This window comes from the organism of the source record quoted next, unplaced genomic scaffold (genome assembly GCF_019419815.1).
Source record: "Pyrus x bretschneideri cultivar Hongxiangsu unplaced genomic scaffold, Pyrus_bretschneideri_v1 Contig121, whole genome shotgun sequence".
Taxonomy (NCBI): Eukaryota; Viridiplantae; Streptophyta; class Magnoliopsida; order Rosales; family Rosaceae; genus Pyrus; species Pyrus x bretschneideri.
This window is the reverse complement of record NW_025999415.1, coordinates 9,779-32,289: the sequence shown is the minus strand read 5'-3', so window position 1 is coordinate 32,289 and position 22,511 is coordinate 9,779. Positions and strand designations below refer to the sequence as shown.

Below are 22,511 nucleotides of genomic sequence, written 5' to 3'. Positions count from 1 at the left end.
GGTGTAGAAGCAAATGTGAAGTTGGACCGGAGCTTGAGGCGACAATAGCTAAAAAACCTTTAATTTATTTAATTGTTAAATTTGAAGGTATTTGTGTCTATTTAAGTAAGATTTTAGATATATTTGAAGGTTTTTATAAAAAATGACATTTTTGAAATTAAGATTAATTTTTGACTATATTTGATAAATACTCCTCTCCAACTTACATCCCCAATTTGCAACTACAAGTAGAAAGAGGACAAACAATAAAATAAGAGAAATAGAGAAGATATTGATGATTGAGATAAGAATAAGGCTTCATTTGTGTGAGTGAGTGATAGTGAATGAATGAAAATGCAAGCTCCAAGTCCTAGTAGTTACACAACTCTGCTCCATATCCCTTGTCCCACTGCTGCAACTACAACTGCAACAACTCCAAAAGCATTGCTGCTGGTACCACAAAAAAGCCCTAACCTTGCAGCGACAGCGAGTGATTTTTCTTTTTCTATTTTTAGAAATCCAAACCTTTTCACCGCCGTCTCTCAATTCAGTAGCAGCCCTCATGTGCAGGTGCAGTGCTCATCTTCAAACAAGGTCGATTCGTCCATCTTGTCCCAGGATGATGGTGATGACGATGCTACAGAATCGGTAGCCATAGGCGAAGATATTGATCTTGATATAGATATAGAAATAGAGATAGAGAAGACGGGAAACAACTGTCGGAGGATCCGGTTGGAAATTGGGATAGAAGCCCCACTCAACACCGTCTGGAATCTATTGACTGATTACGAGAGATTGGCCGACTTCATTCCGGGACTCGCCGTCTGCCGAGTGCTCGATAAGACGGACGGCTATGCTCGGCTTTTGCAGGTCTCTCTCTCTCTCTCTCTCTCTCTCTCTCATTTGTCTAATAGCAGGGCATGAGAATCTGGTGCTTTACAGTTAAGGAGATCAAATTAAATATGTTATCTGAATGAATGAATGAATGAATTAGTAACAGATTGGGGAGCAGAAGTTGGCGTTGGGGCTGAAATTCAATGCTAAAGGGATCGTAGATTGTTACGAGACTCCACTTGAGACCCTTCCTAATAATTTCGGTCACAAGCGTGATATCCGATTTAACATGGTTGAAGGCGACTTCGAAATCTTTCAAGGAAAATGGTCTCTACAACAGCAACACCCACACCCGCAGGTACCAACTTAACTCACTATCTATAGATACACATATACATATATTATATGTAATATACAGGAGCGCTCAAGCCTGTCAATGCCGGCCCTAATTAGGAAAATTAATGATGCAATTACAGCAGCAGCAGCAAGTGCAAGTGCACACAAGTCTCTCCTACATGGTTGATGTAAGGCCAAAGATGTGGCTGCCCGTTCGCCTTGTTGAGGGTAGACTTTGTAAGGAGATCAAATTAAACCTTGCATGCATCCGACAAGAAGCACTCAAACTAACTCACCACAACACTACTGCTCCTCAATAATATTATTCTTATAAGTATATAGTTATCCATCCTTGGATTAGATTTATTGGAAAGGAACAATTTCTTGTAATTATAATCTGTCTCCGAGTTTCACTTGGCCTTGTAAATCTCAAAGAAAATGAACTAATTTTAAAGAATTATGAATTTCGAACTACGACAAGTGGCTTAGTGGAAAAGTGCGAACAACTTGCTGAAGAAAAAAAAGGAGAGGTCCTAAGTTCGATACTTTGTAAACTATGAATTTGCTTAATCATGACCATGGGTAAAGTGCAATTCCCAACTAGTCTCCTCCAGTTTCAAAAGGTTGGATAACCGTAGTTTGCCACTAATCGTCTCCCTTTTCAAAGAAAAAAAAAATAATTATGAATTTCCTTTCGAATGTCTTGTGTACAATCCAATGGAGCAATCTAACCGATCATCCTTAATTTTTACTTGTGCTTCTAATTATGGTAAATTATATAAAACTATCTTAACTATGGATCGATCCACAATTTCATACCTCATGTTTTAAATATTGTAATGTCATACCTCAACTTATGAATTCGATAAAATGTAAAACATCCGTTAAAAAAACTAATAATGTTGCAATTGCAGTCTTCTTTGATCACAAATAACCTAATAAATCATTCGACTGTCCACATACCAATGGCATTAGGCATTCAAATTTCATGAGATAATAATTTCACATATATACATGATACTCACATTAGCCTCAATATAAGCATCCTGTTGCAAAAATCAAATCCCGAAAAGTTTAGAGCTTCATCTTTATATATACTACAAAAACTGGCATAGAACCCATTCCCGAGTTCTAACCGCTCCCTTCTCCCTTGAGTCAGGGATTTTCGTTATCCTTAGTTCCTACACGTACATAACTGAAATAACCTCTTAATTTGTCCAGCATTCAGAGCTTAAGGCGGAAACTGAATGCCAGATCGTTTTATCGTACTGCCAACTGTACATAACTTTATTTTACACTAATGATATCATTTTTCGACCCTAAGGTTATTACATAGATGTCCTAGTTCAGGCCCCGCGTACATCCATGATGTGAATTTTATATCAGCCACAGAAGTGCAGTAGAGGTAGGACCTAAATGTTATAAGGAAAAAGTACCGCCTGCAGATGGAAGGAGAGGGTTAAATATAACAGAAAAATGAATCAAGAACTCAACAAAAACGTTATTGCTTGTTGAACATATCCATGTAAAGAATTCATTTATGTGATCAATGCAGTACAAATGCATGTTTTGTGGGTTTCAAAAGTAAGATGAAAAATGGAGGACCTGTAGTCAAGAAGGCATCCTCTGAATAATTCAAATCGAGGCAATTGGATATCCGACTCACCCAATACAATACAAGAAATACATGCTATAGTCAAGACTCAATACATTACAAGAAATACACACACGCAGAGTTAATTCATTTACATTTAGTAGTATGCACGCAGTTTCTCCCTTTTTTCCGACAGCAACTTATATCCATGATTCAGAGAAAATCAATTGCTTATGATAAAAGGTTTTAACTTTCCTTCTTTCTTTTGTATTTTGAAAAGGAACAATTTTATTAAAAAAATATTTGCAATCAGTGAACAACCAGAAGCCAGATACAAGGGGAACTAGCAGAAATCATCATCCGCTGCCTCCCAGTCTAGCAAGATAGTCGAAAGTGAATAATCCCTGAACTGTGACAAGACCGAAGCCCAAAAAGAAGACTAGAGAGAATAATTAAGGGGTATTGCATTGTAAATAAGACCAAATAATTAGGCTCAAACGGAGGAAGAAAAATTAGAGAGATTGGCTGGTTTGTGGGGATGCAAAGTGGGCTCTTGGCCTATCAAGTATTTGGGTCTTGCTTTAGGACGTAATCCCAGAAATATCTCCGTCGGGAACCCGATTGTGGAAAAAGTCCAAAAAAGATTGCAAAGCTGGAAGTGTGCCTTTCTTTCAAGAGGGGAAAGATTAACTTTAGTTCAATTGATGTTAGGAGGTTTACCAATTTATTTTCTATCTTTGTTCAAGATTCCTAAAGGAGTAGTCAGGAATCTGGAAAGCTTAATGCGGAAATTCTTATGGGTTGGTGTTGGTGAAGATAAGAAAGATCACCTCATTAATTGGGATACATTTTCAAAACCGGAAGAGGAAGGAGGTTTAGGTATTGGCAATCTATTGGTAAGATCACCACATGTGCTCCACGTCACCCCGTTGTTTTGTCAGCTAAATGGTTATGGCGTTTTCCAGTCGAAGGTGATTCCATCTGGCATAAAGTGAAAATGGTTAGAACTCCAAGATAGTTCGGTTTGGACAAGTAGAAGTCTTGGAAGGATATTACCCAAGGGTATAGTTCTTTTCTGCCATTTTGTTCTTGGTAAAGTAGATCGAATTGAAGAAAGTTAAGGTTCTACTATAAAACCAATTGGCAATATGGGAAGTAGCCCAACTTCTTATAAGTCCATGCAAGGTCCCCTCTTCCACATCAATGTGGGACTCATTCTCAACATGCCCCCTCACATGTGGCGAATTTTCGAGTCTAACATGCGGACAACACAACGGGGTGACGTGGAGCACATGTGGCCTTTTGGCTTCACACGTGGGACAACCTACTCTGATACCATGAAGAAAGTTAAGGTTCCACCATAAAACCGATTGGCAATATGGGAAGTAGCCCAACTTCTTATAAGCCCATGCAAGGTCATTTCTCACACATCAATGTGAGACTCATTCTCAACACAAACTAGATTTTGGGAAGACATTTGGCTGGGCTAAAGATCTTTACAAGTCTAATTTCCTAGGTTGTTCAACTTATCTAGATTTCATAACAGAGTATTTCTAATGTGGCTAGTTTTGCTGAACATTCTTTGAATTAGGACTTTGTGATTCGAAGGAATTTGCGTGACGTGGAATTAAACGAATTGTCATCTTTCCTAACAAGTTTGGATCGCGTTAGCATTCACCCCTCAAGGGTTGATGCAAGAAATTGGATACTTTACTCTTCAGGAAGCTTCTCTGTTAAATTTTACTGCGATTATCTTCTCAAAAGCTGTGCTGATAGGGTATTTTAGGCTTATGGCCTGGTTTGGAAATCTAAAGTTCCTAATAAAGTGAAGGTCTTTACTTGGTTAGTAAATTAACACTTGTGACATGCTCCAAAAACGGCAACCTAGCTCATGTCTATAGCCTGATTGGTGCATTTTATGCAAGAAAAGTTCAGAGTATGTTGACCACCTATTTCTTCCCTGTCCGATGGGTTTAAATTTCTGGTTGAAGTTGTTTAAGGAGTTCAGTATTAGTTGGGTTTTACCCAGGCATTGTTATTCTCTTATGGTAGAGGAACATAAATTATCAGGAAAGGGGAAGAAAATAAAGGTCTTACGGGGTGTATAGTTTCAGCTATTTTTGGGGTCATTTGGATGGAAAGAAACAAGCAGATTTTTTTAGGACAACGAAGGCAGTAGAAGGGAGGATATGTGGGATAATGTTCGGTGGTCATCTCTGTGGGCTGCGGTTACTTCAGAATTTAGAGATTTCTCTTTTTCAGAAATTTGGCGAAACTGGAATGTGGCTATTCGTTAGTCTTGTGTTGTTTTTATAGTTTCTAAATGTCTGGGTGATGGTGATTTTTATCTTGTTTTGTTTGTGCCTTCGCGGACTTCTTGTCCGCTTTTGTATTTTTTTTTTTTTTTTGCAACAAAAATTTGTTTCTTCTTTCAAACAAAAAAAAAACCTAAACCAAAGTGAATAAGATAACTTCTTAATTGCGAGAAAGCAACACAACACCAGCTCACATGCTACATAGGCTTGACATCGTCAGAGTTTAATATATTTATCCAATCAAAAGTTTTGACATAGGCTAAACCTTCTTATCTAAAGGTGGAAGTAATGCAGAACCAAAGTGCAGGCTTTCCTAAATCAATCAGTGTTTTAAAACACACCCCAAGGCACGCCTAAGCTGCTTCAGAGGCGGGGCAGGAATGATAACGCTTCTGCCCTGTGGGAGTAGGCGAAAACTCACCTAGACATGGTCGAGGCACACCTTAAGTTGGTTGACCTAGCGTTCCCAAATCCATCAGAGATCATCGAAGTCAAAAGGCTATGTCCTCTGGTTTATGACTGTTGTAGTGCAGCGGCGTCTTCACGAAGACGACGAAGAATTTATTTTTTTAAAGACTTGGTCCAAAACGTCGTCGTTTTGGTCAAGTCTTTAAATGTTTTTTATATGACTTGGCCCAAACAACGTCATTTTGCCCAAGTCTATATTTTGTTATAACCCTCAGCAGTGCCCAATTATTTTTTATTAACCCACAGTAGTCCCCAATTATACCCACATCAGTCCCCGATTATTTAGGTCTTGTAAGGCTTCGCCTCACGCCTCAAGGTTTTTGCCACGCGGGGCTATTCATGAAACGCCTCACCTACGCCTTCGCCTTTTAGAACATTGAAATCAATGGTTGTTTTTAGCCTTCAAGAAGGTACTGATTCAACCAACAATATGGAAGTGCAACCTTTAATTCCATTTGAACAATCTACAATGGAGAAGACATCTAGTCTATTTATGAAACGCCTCCCCTACACCTTCGTCTTTTAAAACATTGAAATCAATGGTTGTTTTTAGTCTTCAAGAAGGTACTGATTCAACCAACAATATGGAAGTGCAACCTTTAATTCCATTTGAACAGTCTACAATGGAGAAGACATCTAGTCTATTGGATAAGCAAGATTTAATTCTTCCAGCGAGTGACATTCCTTGTCCTCAGGATTCCAGCGACATTGTTCCCTATGTTCCTCTTGTCGTGCGACAAACTTTTGGGGATGTTGAAGTTAAAGATGTACCACTGCTTGTCTTTCAGTTTCTTCCATTGAAAAGAAAGTTAATTTGGTCATGCTAAATATCTATTTGCAGTTTGCAATATTCTCCGTAAATAAACAACAATTTCTCATGAATTATTTTTTGCTACTGTCACACATAGTTGGCAAAACAGAAACTAGAGTCCTATACAATCTTCATGTCCCTGACGTCAAGAAATATCCGTTTGATAACGGCTAGGGTTCAAGCTCCTCACCAAACTCGACGGAGTCGATTTTTCAGGCGGGGGAGAAAAATGCGGAACCAAAGTGCAGGCTTAAATCAATGGTTGTTTTAATCTTTTACTCTTTAGGGTTTTTAGTATTTTAATATCCAGGGTTTTAGTCTTTGGACTTCCTTCTTTATTAAGATTCTTTTCAGTTTGAGTAGGATTCGATTTAGTTTCTATTCTATTTTGATTAGGATTTCTTTCCTAAAATAGGTTTACTTTCACGTGTCCATTAGGTTTAAGGCTTTATAAAGATCCCTTGTAGTTCAGATTAACAAACAATTAAGAGTTTATGAATAGAAAGCAGTGGGATTGTTTTGGTGAGAGGCGAAGAACGGGTTGGAGGCCCCTGGAGTGATTCCAGTTATCCTTTATTGTTGTTTTAATCTACGTCTTCTTTGTTTTCACTTCTGCTAAACAATCTAATTTTCGCTTCTGCGAACATTCATTTGTAATAAATTAAAAGAAAAGGAGGACAATGCTACTTCAACCTACCTTAACGCTTTGATCCCCATGTCCATGAGATATGCTCGTTGCTCATCCTCAGCATCAGGGAACTTCTTGAGTTCCTTACTATAATAAAGAATGTCATCTCGCAGATGTCCCGCACCTGCACACCTTTTAATTGAAGAAACAAAGTCAGAAACATCAACAATAAGAGCCAATTACTAGCACCTGAAGGTATGTTAAGGGTCATTAACTCCGCGCAAATATAAAATAAACTAAAATCGAGAAAGTGCATGATTAAACAAATGAAACACAATCTGTCAAGCATAGAAGCACAATTTTTCTTTTTTAAGTTGACAGAGACATGGGTTATCTGCTTATATGGCACAGCCAACCCTCCAATTTTCTACACTACTAATTCGTAGACCTGCTTTTACATTTCAAGACATCACCTGATGCTTAGACAAGTAGGAAGCACCATAAGGAGAGAATTCTCCGTGGACTTTTTAATATATAAATACCTTTCTATAACAATGTCAACGTCTGCTTTGCTCTTAGGACCGTATACAAGAACTCTTGTAAGGCTTAGTATGTCTCGGTAGTCACCCATCCCCAGAGCTTCTTCATCAGAAGCTCGAGAAGGCAAATCCTCTTTAGGTTACACAACAGGTTCATTCTAACCAATGGTTGTGGATCCTTTGGTAGGGAGTTTGTTTCTGCACCAGTTCTGATACAAATAATAGCCATTGCATATGCAACTCCTCCAAACCTTGTGTGCGATACGAAAAGGTAACACCCTGCAGAACTATGGATAAAACTTAATTTTACTGAATTTAGAATTATTAAATTCATAAATAAATTCACAAATTGAACAGCAAAGCAAGGGATGAATCAAATTCTGCTTTTTACAAAACTCATGAACCGCAATAATGATTTATACCAAAGAACCTCAATAGTAAAAAACAAAAAGAGAGCAAAAATTGGAAGTATATCCAGATGCCAGAAGTGGTGTATTACTATAAGACCTCTGAGTGTTTTTCACTTAGAAAAATATAAATAAACTCCTGTAACATGTTTGTGGTATCATGATGAGGACAAAGCCCTACAGTATGTTGAAATATAAGTGCTTTTAGCTGAATAATTTGTATTTAGTTTCAGTTTACAGATTTAAATGTGAGCCATTGGATTACATTCCAATTGGACAGCTAAGATGTAATCTTAGAGTTGGTGATTTGTGTTGACACATGTAACTATCTTATAGGGTAGATTGCATGAATGGTTGGATTTGAGTTTTGTATTATAGAGAGAGAATCTCTCTATCTCTAACGGTAATATACCTCTCGCACGTTTTGTGTGAGGTGAGAGAGTGAATGAATGAAAGCAACTTTCTGTGAGAACCTTCTCTTTGCACCTCTCTGAGATTTTTCCAGAAATAATCATCACCATTTTCGATTCATTCCTTACCACAGAGATCATAGTCTCTGAGATTCTAACACAGTACACAACTTTGTTATTGTAATGGAGGGCAAATATATAATTCCCAAAAGAAATAATGGTGTCAAGAGTACTTGCTAATTTACATCTATAAATTTTATTTCACAATTTTCATTGTTTGATATAATTTTTGTTAGTTTTAACAAAATATATCTTTAGTGGTATCGCCAGTTACAGATGGGAATCATACAAAGTGCGGATACTTACTCATCTATGCAGTATTGAATTGCATCCACATCAGAAGATGAAGCCTCTCTTTCTCTAGTTAATGGTATTCTCCTGTATGCAAAATTATAACCCTCATCTTTCAAAGCGGTATATACTTCAGCTGGTGTCTTCACATCATCTGCAAAGATGCTTTCTAAGTATCCTATGACACTGAACTGGTTCAAAGCTGGGCTATATTCTTCACGGTGTAAAAGCATACGGCCACCAGACTGCCTGACCTCAGATAGTATATCTTCTTTTAGTCGTGCTTCCATGTGTTCCACCTGCAAAATGTTCCGTTGAATTTGAAATTGGAGTTTACAGTTAGCTTAGGAATTGTACTTGAAATATGAAAGGAAAAAAACAAAAATATTGGTGCACACCACTGGGCCTGTGATTCCCACATGCTTGAGTGTATCAACAGGTTTGTTTAACTCCCGTAGAACAAATGGTGTGCCATTAATGTAGACAACTACTTCTCTCAGATCAGTTAAAATCACTTTTTGAGCAGCAGATCCTTCTGCTTTGGGTTTGGCACCTAAATATGCTAACATCTCTTTGGCACCACGAATTGTCGGTGTAGCCATGCTATACACAGGATATCCATCCACCTGATTGAAAAAAAAATAAAATTAGGCTAAAAAATAATTATACTCCAGTAAAGCTTATATAAAAAATATTTATATACGCCAGTGTAAATATATGGGATCCAATATGATAAAGAAAAATATACTGGTTCATGCAATCAGTAACTCTGAGTGCCGGAGTTAGCACTTCAACATATCATTAAGTGTAGCCTTTACGCAAAACCATTATGCACTATCTATGACTTGCTTGGGAGTGCTTTTGGCAGCACCTAAGGAAATGCTTCCAAATTAATAAGTTACAACTTACTAGCAATTGGGCTCGTAGAAAAATCTTACGGCATGTTTAGAATTAAAGAACTACCGACAAAAAACATTATTGAGTAAAACCGCTATCTACAAATTCACTCCAGAGAATTATCTTGAAAAAACTATTCTGATTCTTGTGAGGAATTTTTTTTCAAGGATGCAGGCAAGTGTAAGTAAACAAATCCATGCTTAACAATCATTAGTTGGTATCTGTTTGAAGGTTGTAGCTTTCGATGTAGTTGATGCATGGTTGAAACTGTTTCCCATTTAATTGTAATTTCCATTATTACCACTTAAAAAGCCAAATGCCTTGAAATGTCTAGAATCCCTCGAGTATGACCTAAAACGACAATTAACTTAATTACTCCAAGATGGATGCTGTGTTGTCTATTTGGTAGCTAAGGATTACTCTTGATGCATTTTGTCTCTTATATATGTTGAAAAAACCCGCACACTGGACCTTGTTCTTTGATGTAATCAACGGCAATAGACTAAACTAGCAAATATAGAAAACTTAGAAACACACAAGAATTATACTGGTTCGGCAGAACTTATGTCTACGTCCAGTTGTGATTTCCCTAGGTAGAGAAATCACCACTTCTTTGATTAATAATAGAGATTATAGAACTTATGCAAACCCTAGAACTAATCCCAAAACGCTCTGCTGTTTTGCTGTTTTCTCTCTCTGCTGTTAAACAGCCTTGCCACACCCTATTTATAGATATAGGGTTGGCTTACATGTCCTTTACAGATTATAATTCCTATTCTAAGTGGAATAGGAAATTAGACTTCCTTTCCAATTCCAAATAGACTTCTAGGATTTCTAATCTAAATTGAATCAGGAAACTAAGATTCTTTCCTAGCCCTTTTAGGAGAAGAATTGGTGCACCCTTTCCCTATAACAATCCTAAACAGAAAAGGATTGAAACTATAAAGGATTGAAACAATCCTAAACATGTACTGAGATGCCATTCAGTAAAGTCAATCAATAAAGGATTGAAACTATACCCGCATAGAGGCACACTTGTCAATAACTTTATCCACTTGTCTCTTTCCCTCAACACCACCCTAAAGGCACGTTGTTGATTAATAAAATACTTAGGAACATCTTAACTATTTAATACAACAATAGGCAACAAAATAAGATATCAAATACCTCTAGTACCTGAATCAAGCTTCTTATGACCGCATATTCACCACTACGAATCGCATCTTCTGAGCTTGGAAAATTGTCAGCAACAATTTCACTGGATTCAGAAATTTTTCCAATTGAATTGGTTCTTGGAATACCTATTTTATTTGAAAATAATATAAAATGAAGAAATCCTTAAAAGCATAACAAGCCACAATGTAAACCAATAAAGGACTTGAAATTCTCTAAACTAAAGACACCCTAAATAACTGAAATTATTGTAAACATGCCCAGGACTCTCACAATAACCCAGCAGAAAATGCAGACAATGGTTTATTTTTCAATGGAGGAATTTGCTAATGGTAAGAGAAGCTTTTGGTATTTCAGAAAAAAAATAATAATAATAGAGTTGGCTGTTCAATGGCAGGGATAAACACTCAAAAGATGGAGTTGGTCTCGGTTTTGATATGTGAGGTGTGGAGGTGGCCTATAGCACATTTGGGATTATCTTCAAATGACAAGGCAACACAGAGGCAATTAGCGTTTGGCACCCTGTTGCAGAAAAAATGTGGAGAAGAAGTTAGATGGTTGGAGGCTTGGACCAAAGAATTTTGTTGCATGGGGGTAGGTTGTAATCCAATCGGTTTTAAGCACGCACCAATAATCACCTTTTGGTTTTAGTGTGAGCAAGAGGCTAAAGAGAGCAATGAGGAATGTTTTGTGGGAGGGAGTGGAGAAGAGAAAAATAGATCATTTGAGAAGATGAAAGTAATGGCTTGGGTGAAGGAAACCGGAGGAATTTGGTTACGAATTATGAGGTGCTTGGAAAATGGTTTTCAAGGTTTCGGTTAGAGAGCAATTCCTTCCATATGCTGTCCTTATATAATATGGGCTTTATGAGAGTGGTAGGGATCCAGCTTTGTGACAAGAGCCTCAAGTCGAAGTCCTTGGAAAGATAATTTTAACGCCTTCTTTCTTTTTGTTCTTATTGTTGTTTTGGGATGTGGAATGGGAAAAGCGTGAGGCTTTGGAAGAATGTCGAGTTCCAGAACCGTTTTGAACTATTGTTTCCTCATCTATACAGAACTTTGTGCAATTGTTTCTAGGTCATTGGACTGGAGAGGAATGTTAGGAATTGGCTTGTCAATTGTTAGTGTCCTATTTTGCTTAGGATTGTATTAGGAAAGCTAGGGTGCACAGATTCTTGTCCTACAAGGATTAGGAAAGAATTAAGTGGGTGTTCGACTGCAGAGCTAATGCACATATCCCAAGTGATGAAAGGTCCAAGCTCAAACCTAACTCTGCACACTGCATATTCATAGGTTTTGAGAAAGGAGTGAAGAGTTTCAAGCTATGGGATATCATCAACAAGAAGAAGTTGTCAGCCGAGATGTTGTCCTTGATGAGACAACCATGCCTCTGAACAAAGCTGAGACCAATTGAATCCGATGCTTTTGGGGAAGAGGAAGAGCATCGACATCATTTACCAAGTAGGAATCAGGTGGAGCAAGAAACAGGGCAGATTGTAGACACTCCAGTCTGCTAGACATCCCAAAAGTTTCAAACTTCAACCCACAATTCACCTGAATTCCAGATATGTATAGCACTGGACAAACCCATTCGAACACAAGAAGAAACCTGACAGATTGGGGTTTGACCAAGAAGTTAATTATGCTCTTAACATCAGTCAAGGAGATCCAACTACTTATCAAGAAGATATAGCAAGTGATGACCGAGATAGTTGGATGAGTGCACTGACAAGAAATGGAGTCTCCTTACAAGAACTTCGTTTAGTAGTTGGTTCCTAAACCCATAGATTGAAAGTTAGCTGGATGCAAGTGGGTTTTTAGTAAAAAGGCAAGATTGCATGAACAGGATGCCGTTAGATTTAAAGCAAGGCTCGTGGCAAAAAAGTACTCACAAAACGAGGGGGTGGACTATGATGAGATCTTTTCACCCGTGGTAAAGCATACTTCTACCATATTGCTTTTCATGGTAGCATGGCATGACATAGAGATTCAGCAGATGGATGTGAAGACTGTGTTTCTCCATGGCAATCTAGAGGAGACGATTTGTGTGGCCGAACCAGGAGGGTTTGTTGAGTATGGGAAAGAGAACCTAGTATTGCAGCTTAGGAAGTCCATCTATGCCTCAAGCAATCTCCAAGATAATGGTACAAGAAGTTTGATTCCTTCATGCTGAAAATTAATTTTCAGAGATGCTTATATGACTGTTGTGTATACTATCATGTATTCTAAGATGTGATGATCATGTTGATGTTGCTCAAGGCAAGTCTAGAATTCAAGACTTGAAGAAGATTTTGAGCGAGGAGTTTGACATGAAGGATCCAGAGGCTACACAAAAGATCCTTGGCATGGAAATTCAGAGATATAGGACCGCTGGACGGACCTGGATATCACAAGCCAAGTATACCCAAAAGGTTCTTGAGAAGTTCAACATGCTAGAAGCCAAGGTAGTTTCAATTCCTTTGGCGGCTCACTTCAGGTTAAGTTGGCAACAATATTCAAAGTCCGAGAAAGAGAAACAAGCAATGGAGAAGGTGCCTTATACTAATGTCGTGGGCACACGACCTGACTAGCTAAAGCAATCAGTGTTGTTTCCAAGTACATGGCAAGTCCAAGAAAGCAACATAGGGATGCAGTCCAGTGGATTTTGCTTTACTTGAGAGGTTGGCGACAGCCGACAAGGGATTATGTTTGAGAAGCAAAAAGAAAATGCAAGGGTTTTGGGATAGCTGATTCAAGCATTGCTTGAACTTGATCAATCTCGTTGATTGATTTTGGTGGAGCACCTCCTCAGTTGAGATGTAATGAGGTGAGAAGAAGTTTGCCAAGGTGAAGGTTCTTGAAGATTTCCAGAGCTGCTTCAAGAAGGGCGAATTAGAAAATATAGTCTTAGAGGATCAAATTGTTTTCCCAATTGAAGTAGTTTTTAAGGAGTGATTTTCCCAATTAGAGTTGGTTACCCAATTGGAGTTGTTTTCCCAATTGGAGTTGTTTACCAAATTGGAGTTGGTTTCTCAATTGGAGAAGGATTCATGCCTAGAGTCCAATTAGCATTATTAATCCTTATTGAAGAAGACCTTCATTATGTCTATATAAAGGGACTATCGTACTAGTTTTGAATTGGAACAAAACAATAAGCTGTATACCACTCAAGGAGTTAGAGTGAGAGAAGGGCAAAGTATGTGCGAGAGAAAAGAAAAGCGATAAGAGTGTATTTCTTGTTGGGTTTTTTCTAGCCCATGATGAGTTGTCCTAAGTGGATTAGGGATTATAGCATGGGAAGATTTAGTGGTTGTTCCCAATTGGAGTGGTTTTCCCAATTGGAGTTAGTTACCCAATTGGAGTTGTTTACCCAATTGAAGAAAGATTCATAACTAGATTCCAATTAGGATTCATAACTAGATTCCAATTACTGAGGAAGACCTTTATTATGTCTATATAAAGGGGCTACTGTACTAGTTTTGAATGGGGAGCAAAACAATAATTTGTATACCACTCAAGGGATTAGAGTGAGAGAATATTGTAAAGTGTGTGCGAGAGAAAAGAAAAGAGAGAGTGTATTTCTTGTTCTTGTTCTTTCAGGTTTTTCGTCAAGTCTTAATTCTAGAGACTTGGTAAGATTATTGATTGTACTCATTATTGATAAGGTGAAAGATTGTTGTTGCTGTCCCATAGATGCAGGCCCATTTCACTAAACCACATTAATTCTTGGTGTTATTTATCTTGGTTACTTATGTTTTCGATTTCCCGAATTTGTTCTGTCTTCCCATTCTTAAACGCGATATTCTCAACATTTCTTATTCTTGTTTCAGGTTTATCGTCAAATCTTTAATCCTACAGGCTTGGCAAGATTATCCTTTGTACTCATTATTGATAAGATTGTTGTTGTCGTCCCGTGGATGTAGGCACATAAAGCTGAACCAAGTTAATTCTTACTGTTGCTTATCTTGGTTATTTTGTTTTCGATTTCCAGTGTTTGTTCTGTTTTTCCCATTCTTAAACACGATATTGACAACATACTGAGGTGCAACAGTCAAGACTTGGTTTGACTAACCAAGGTGGAGATGTTAGGAATTGGCTCGTCAATTGTTAGTGTCCTATTTTGTTTAGGATTGTATTAGGAAAGCTAAGGTGCACTGATTCTTGTCCTACAAGGATTAGGAATGAAAGTGTACTTTCCTATCCTATATAGAATAGGAAACAAAATAAGAAAATAGGCATGTAAACCACACCTATACTTATAAATAGCGTGCCGCAAGGCTGAAAAGCAAGTGAGAAAACAGAGAGCCAGGAGAGGAGGAGGCATTATTTCTAGGGTTTGAAAAAAGTATTGTATACTATATTATTAATCAAAGAAGGCATGGTTTCTGTAGCCCGAACAGTATAAACCTGGTTTGTTTCTAGTTATTCTCTATTTTGCTTAGTCTATTGCCGGATACATAAAAAAGAAAGATCCAAAAGAGGAGAGTCAGAATTATAACAAGGATTAGCAGAATTTTTTTAAACTACAAAGGTAACGTACAGGAGAGCTCTTGGGAAGAAGTCAGGTTTCCCTGGGGGCTTCTCTTTCTCAACCCTTTAGAATCTTTCATTTTTGTAATTTTATTAGACTGGAGAGCTGCTGTGGGATAGCTTTTAGAGTTGTATTACAGTGTAAAAGGTGTATTTTGGATTTGTCTTTTGATATTTGTATCATTTTCTTGCCGATCTCCACATTGATGTGTTTTGTGTAAAAGTGATGTTTAAAGTTTAGACCACTTGCTTATTTTCTGTCCATATGTGTTGTTCTTGTGGTTGAGGTTGTTCAGGGAGGCTGGTTTGAGTTGGATGATTACAATTGTGTTGTCTTTGTGATTATTATCTTCTCATATCAGAAATCAAATAATATACTGTTTAAACTTGAAAGGGAAGGTTTGGAGAGAAAAAGGAGCATATGAGAAAATCATACTTTCATTAGAATAGCACAAATAAGCCCCTTCGCAACAGAGATTAACCAAGTTTACAAGTCCTAGAACTACAAAATTCCTTCGGATGACCAAAATGAGTCAATGTAATAGAAGAAGTATTTAAGTGAATAGAGTAAGAGGATTACTGGAAGCTCCTATACGGTTGAGGTATATCAAATTTGCAATCACCATTCCTGTTGTAGTTCACCCACGTCCCATTTGACGGTTAAAAATTATTTCTGCATTTATGTCAGCTTGAGAAATTTTATGAACCTGAATACATAGAATAAATGAGTAAATAAAGCGCACGCATCAGAAAATGTAATTCAGGAAGGTGATAATATTCCATGACCACAAGACCCCAAAAAGACCAACTCTAGGAGTGCAGCTCAATTCATGGCATGCCAAGAACTAACCCACTCCAACCAATTTAGGTTGGGTTGGTCATGGTTCCCATCATCTTGGACCCAATTGATTGAGGTCTGGTCCCAGGTTTTACCTGGCCTGATATGAATTGTGCTATATATACCGTTCGACGAGAAAATGAACTAACCAAAATATCAAAATTCAGCTCCTTAGGTGACTTTTCATCAGTTATAGGAACACGTTCATAGGCAACAAGGTATCCTTGTTCTTGCAATTCCTCGTAAACCTACAGAATAATAAAATAAATAAATTGTTTAATATTAAGAATACTGGTCGGTTTCACTTGTTCTCTCATTCCCATCTATGACAGTTGTTCCAGTGAGATACCTCTAGTGGTGTCTTCACAGAATGACATGACACCGGTTCCCATTGATCCACCATCTGACCATCTGGCAGTTCATCAGTGAGAAGGATCTTATTTCCATATCTGCTATTTCAGATGTGAAAATAACGTCCGATATCATAGAAAGCAGGCGTGAGAAAATGTTACATACCTTGCAGATTCAATTAAAATATCTTCCCTTAACCGGGCTTCCATTTGTTCAACCCTAGCCTTGTTAATTCCCTGATGGTTTTTGTAAAGCCACAATAGATTTAGAAGGAAACATAAAATGTGGCTAATTAACATGTTGACATGTCTGTGAATTGCAATGCAAATAGCATTATGCATGTATTATAACTAGCAAGCCTCTATATTCCCTAATTCCCAACCCCAAAACAAAACATAACAAAACATAACAAACCAAAACAAAACAAAAGGAGAAAGGTAAAAACAAAAGAACAAAAAAAACCCATCCTATTCTCCTCATTAAAGCAAGTACTAAAATCATAAGAAGCGCACTCGAAATTCAAATTAATGTAAGACAGACTATATTTTATAATACATAATGTTAGACGATGAAGTTATTCGTTCTGTACTTCTTAAGTAATGAAGGCAAGTATAATCATAGGATATGCCAAATTTGATGGTAAACTTAACAAAAAGCATACCGTATATTCAAGGTTGGAAAAGGGCCTCTCCAAGTCACGCAAAACAAAAGGGCACCCATTAATATAGACCACCTGTTTGAAGATATGGAGTAACATAAGAAAATGCATACTCAAGGATAAAAATTGTGTCAAATAAAAATATGAAAAATTAGAATAAGAGCTTTTGCAAGTCTAAGAGTACCTTCATATACCGATTAAGGAGTTGGACTAGACAATTTTAGATTAGTCCTATGTTTGGAAACATCTTGGACTAGATGGCTAATCTAATTCCTTAAAAAACAGAAGAAAAACATACACTCACATACACAAAAAGATTAACTGGTTGACCAGTGAGGAGAGGTGGGTTTACACGGCACTGAGAAAACTGGGGCTTAAGGAAACTTTCCCAATTGATACAACCAACAGACCCAGCTTATGGTACAAGACTTCAACTCATTCAGTCTGAAGTATCTCTCCACAATTCATTCCTTTCAAGCCCTAGCTTTCTCTTACTCTGTTTGTCCCTCTTTGGTGTCTGTTCCAATTCTCACATGTTTTTGTTGGGATTCTTCCATCCTCTATATATTTCTTTCTAGTGAAAACTTTGTATAATTTCTTACTATTTCTTTGATTTGGATCTGTATCTTTAGCTTATTTATTCTATGATGGGAAACAGATAAATGTTTGGATAATTTTGGTCAAATTCGAAAGGCTTTTGCTCAGTCAATATGTTTGGAACTTCAATGTTATGCATAATTTATTTTTGTTAGGAGTGGGCTTAATTTATTTATTTTTCTTGGCATTTTCCGGGGATTTTGTTGGATTTTTTGTTCGAAGGTAGTTTGGAATCACAAGGTCCGAAAGCCTATCCAGCGTTAATGTTTTTCTTTTCTACGCTGTGTCAATTGAGTTCACAGATTTGTGGTATTGCCTACGTTAGGCAGCATAACAATTATGATTTTAGGTTTTTGATCAAAATGGTGTGTATTTCTTCATTTTGCTTATGCCATGTACTATGTCGCACCTGCATTCATAATTGTTATCAAAACATTATCAAATTTCTGGTGCTGTTATAAGAGTTACTACTATCCAAGTTCTAAATGTTTAGTGTTGAAATTTTATTGACAAAGTTCATGTAATTTCCTTCAATTGTGTTATAAAAGATGAAAGATGTTCTGCCTACCGTCGAACAATCGATGTAAGAACTTAGAACCAAGGATTGCCGCTTGGATGATATTTTCCCTTGATGAATCTTTTTCTCTAGACACTGAAACTAATAGTAGGGGTGAAGCAATTTCTTCTATTGTCGACCGGATACTGCCACATGTTTACCTATAATCGCGAGATATCCCCACTATCAGCCTCCAACAGAGCAAAAATGCTAGATTTGCACTGATCTTGAACCAAAATAGAAAGAAAGAGGAAGAAAAAGAAAGAATGATATGGTATAAGTGTTTTAAATCCCTCCACACAACACTAATAAGTGCACTAAATCCCTAACCAAATCAAATCAAAATCAAAACCAAATAAGCACTAATTAAGCTACCCATCTACTAAACCATAAATTAGGGCAGATATTTAGAGGAATCTCAAGATATCCGTAGATATATCCGTAAATCTGAAGACCGATATGATCTGTACAGTCAACATTCTCATTCTTTGGATCAACTGATTGGTCATTGATTTAACTATGCATTACACTGTTAGGAGCAGAGTTAACAGAGTGTTCTCACTCATTCATTATGTTGTCAAAAATGCAATTTCAGAAATTTTGTACAGTGAACAAAAACATGTATTTCTTGTATTGGCTTGATACTTTGTAATGTGTTTACTGTTTTGGCTACGACAATTAATCTGTGTATTGCTTATGGGATATGTATTCTCATCTTGGAATGATAAATAAATCATTTTCTTGAAGTGAATTGAAAGTATTCTTAACTAATTTGTGGGTTGTGCACACCATCTTTCAACCTCCAAAATTTATAATGTTATTCACCAAGAGTAATTTCACTATATCTTTTGAAAAGAATCTCATTTTATAGTTTCACTATTTAAAATAAGATATTATTGTATATCATTACTTTTTATTTTATAAAGAAACAATTATACTAAAGAAGAAAGAGGCAGCAAATACAGAAGTGGTGGAGAAGCAGACCACCCCAAAGCAAACTACGCTGCACTGAAGGGCTCTAAAACTCCTAACACAAACTAAAAGGTAGCCACCTTCCAATCTCCAAATTAAGGGAAGAGAGATTCTCCATAATTAACGTATTTTATTATTCTTATTCAAAACCTGCTTATAGTTCACTTTGAATATACACCAAAAAGAGAACAGAAATATAAAGTTTATCTAGTTTCTTTGAAGAACACTGCAGCAAACGTTTTATAGTAATTAGTCCAGTCCAAAAGGAAATAGTATTGCCAAATCAAATTCTATTAACTAAAAGGGGCATCTACGTGTTTAACCTATCCTAAAGCCAGCCAGTTTCGCACCCTCCCTCACCACTTGGGTTTGCCCCAAGGACTTAAATGCCAGTTTGATTTGAATCCATACAGATATGCTTAAACGTACTAAGTAGCTCTCACTCCCTTTCTTTTCAAAATTTCAACAAAAGCAAAGAGTACAAAATATGAAACCCTTGAATTTCTAGGACAACTATGAGTCCTGCAGCATCAAAGAAGACTTCAAGGAATAAAGCTATACTGTTCCGCCTTAATTTAACCCTGTCAGAAAAAACAACTATAACTAAATGGAACTATAATGAAGGGTTGGTCTCTGTGAGGGAGTGTATCCCAACTTAGGTCCATGTCTGTCTAAATGATAAACCCTTTAGGCTCATATACATACTTGAGTCTACAGTGAACACCTTTTTTTCAGCCCCAAAAAAAAAAAAAAAAGAACCGAGAAATTCCTGCTTTGAAAACCCTAAATTTTTTTCCACACCAAACCATCCTCTAAACCACCTAAATAATTTAAGTCAGATCCAGGACGCACAATTAACCTTACAGTTTTCTGCCATCCTTTACAAGTCAGATTCAGATTCTTTAAAAGGTTGCCCCACCATATACGAATAATTAGGCAGCAATACACGGTCTACCAAAACAGTATTTTGTAACAGAAGACAGATGTTGTGGGATAAAGTTCATTTATGGTCTTTATTATGGTATTCAGTTAGATTTATGGAGTGTTCATAGCTCTTTCAATTTTATGGGGACTTTGTTTGACGTCTCGTTGATTGTTTTCTGCTTTTCTTTACTGACATCTTGTCCACTTGTGTAATTATATTGTCATATGAATAACATTTCATTTCATTAAAAAAAAAAAAAAAGTGTCAGGAAAATTCATCCCAGACTATGAAAGACAACTTTTGCAGAAAACACCAGTTGGCATAATGGGCAACATTGAATGCTATAATTACTACGGGATCGGTGAGGGGATGTAAACCAAGAGCTATTACTTAATGTATAGGCACAATATCATCAAAAACAGTTGAGCTCATTAGCTTTTGATTGTCAATAGCTATAAATTTATAGTTTAGGTTTCTTGTTTATAAAATATTTTTCAATATTGACTTCGCAAAACTGTATTTAGTTCCAAATCGTGCGACAACATACTCGAGATTAAAATGTTGATACTTGATCACTATTATATTCTGAAAACAAGATTTCCTACAATAATTTAGTATTTTGGTTCTTAACAGTAAAAAATATGATGCATATTTTATAACTTAAATATGATGCTAGTCGATTGCACCAATTGTATTGTGCAAACTTTCAATATAGGAAAGAAAGAAATCAAACAGTGACAGGTAGAAATAGCATGGAAACATTTAATTTACCGGCTCCTCACAAAGGTTAATCCAAAGAACTTGTGCTCGCTTCCCATCAATATGTTGAGCTCCAATATTGTTAAGAACATTCTGGATTCCACTGATTGTTGGAATGGCAACACCATGAACATGTTGCGAATCGGCCTATAAACCAAGAGGATAAATATGAAAGGAAAACAAATCAAACAACGGAAAGTGATGAGAAGGGAAATGACGTGAAACAATTGAGAGTGATTTAGAGAAGTTTCCATGTAAAACTCAAGTTGCATTAACACGATGCATTGAGGATGCTACAATGAAAATATGTTGAACCTGATTACGGACAGATTTATATACCTGAGAACATGATGCATGTACGTGGTTGAAGAGGCAACTACTTGACAATGTACATTTTGTTGACAATGTACATTTTGTTGACAATATACATTTTGGTGACAACGCAAGTGAAGTTGTAAGTGGTAAGTACGTGTTTGTCAATATATGCGATGTAAGATTGTAGAATTGAAGCATTAAAATCAACCACTAGATTCAGTGGCCGGTCTAACAAACAAGTGCTTCCTAAATTGAATCAAAACAAGGAATGAACCCAAAGTTGGTGGTTAATTTTAAGAGGAGCAAGAGGGAAAGAAAGACCTGGCGGTAATTGGGAGCACCATCGATGTAGGGAGACAAGCGTTTGTTCTGGCAGCCAGGGAAGTGGTCGCCCTTGAGAATGGTCTTCTTGCCCAGCACTGATCCTCCTCTTAGTTTCATCACCTGCTCCGGCTCCTTTGGTATCGACATGGCTCATTTATGTAATTTCTTTCTTGAGTTAGTCGTCGAAAATTGCCCACATACAACTAGAAGATGATGAATGGATGAGATTCCCTGACTACAGAGTAGAAGATATAGGAAACAAATCCAACAAAAAAAGAAACAAAGGAATCTATCCTCAATTGAGACACGGAGAGAGGGGTACACCCGAATTAAATTGAATTTACAAATAGGATAAGAGCTGGATTTTAATAATTACCTCCAACTCCAATCCAATCTAATCCACAGTTTCTCATCTCATCTCATCCACTGAAACTGAAAATTAATGTCTCTCTCTTTCCTAAGACGCTTAAAAATAGAGAGAGAAAGAAAGTGCGAGCGAGGGAGAGATGGATGACGATGAGGAGATGTTGATTTGTTGAGACTGAGTTGCTGAGTTGCTGCGAGTGCGAGTGCGAGTGCGACAATTAAGATCTCCAAGGTCGAGTCAAACATAATTTATTCCGGTCTTTCAAAAACTTAGTATTTTAATAAATAATGCAAGATTTGTTGAAAAGTCTGGTGGGTAATGAATACCCACAGTAATTTGGCAGAAGTTTTCAACATTGATAGAAGTTTTCAATGCCTATAAAATTAATCTTGACTTGGGAGGTGAAGGAAGTTATATTGTCAAAGATGTGTGCTTGGAGTTGCTCTATAAATAGAGCACTTCGTATGTCTTCAATACAGAGCACAGAGAGAAAGAGATAGAGCAGAGAAAGAAAGAGAGGAAGAGGAGAGGAGAGAATAAATAGAGTTATATTTGTACTCTTATTATTCAAATTATAATGAAAGCACTACTGATGCCCG

At 37.0% G+C, this 22,511-nt stretch overlaps 2 protein-coding genes across 3 annotated transcripts; one reads left to right on the top strand and one right to left on the bottom strand.

Moving 5' to 3' along the window:
- Positions 1–251: 251 nt before the first annotated feature.
- Positions 252–1,623, top strand: LOC103953056. 2 transcript variants are annotated; one of them, XM_048578504.1, is made up of 3 exons: positions 252–849; positions 980–1,171; positions 1,293–1,623. In XM_048578504.1, the coding sequence occupies exons 1-3, from the start codon at positions 328–330 to the stop codon at positions 1,467–1,469; spliced, it is 891 nt and encodes a 296-aa protein (XP_048434461.1). In that variant the 5' UTR covers positions 252–327; the 3' UTR covers positions 1,470–1,623. The 2 variants fall into 2 exon arrangements, with proteins under 2 accessions (XP_048434461.1, XP_048434460.1); XM_048578503.1 differs by having other exon boundaries at positions 255–849; positions 1,290–1,623.
- A 478-nt stretch (positions 1,624–2,101) lies between these two features.
- On the bottom strand, positions 2,102–22,109 carry LOC103953129. The gene is given in 15 exon segments (XM_048578502.1): positions 2,102–2,588; positions 7,035–7,157; positions 7,508–7,661; positions 7,664–7,791; positions 8,688–8,971; positions 9,071–9,298; positions 10,589–10,648; positions 10,746–10,870; positions 15,831–15,957; positions 16,238–16,336; positions 16,438–16,537; positions 16,605–16,675; positions 17,101–17,172; positions 20,919–21,053; positions 21,543–22,109. Coding segments are annotated over 15 exon segments (1,989 nt in total). The 5' UTR covers positions 21,693–22,109; the 3' UTR covers positions 2,102–2,455.
- Positions 22,110–22,511: the final 402 nt, after the last annotated feature.

Bases quoted from the DNA above. Each gene is read 5' to 3' on its own strand.
- LOC103953056 (XM_048578503.1), top strand. From the start codon at position 328: ATGAAAATGCAAGCTCCAAGTCCTAGTAGTTACACAACTCTGCTCCAT. The intron at 850-979 runs GTCTCTCTCTCT...AATTAGTAACAG, and splicing joins GCTATGCTCGGCTTTTGCAG to ATTGGGGAGCAGAAGTTGGC. The intron at 1,172-1,289 runs GTACCAACTTAA...ATGCAATTACAG, and splicing joins AGCAACACCCACACCCGCAG to CAGCAGCAGCAAGTGCAAGT.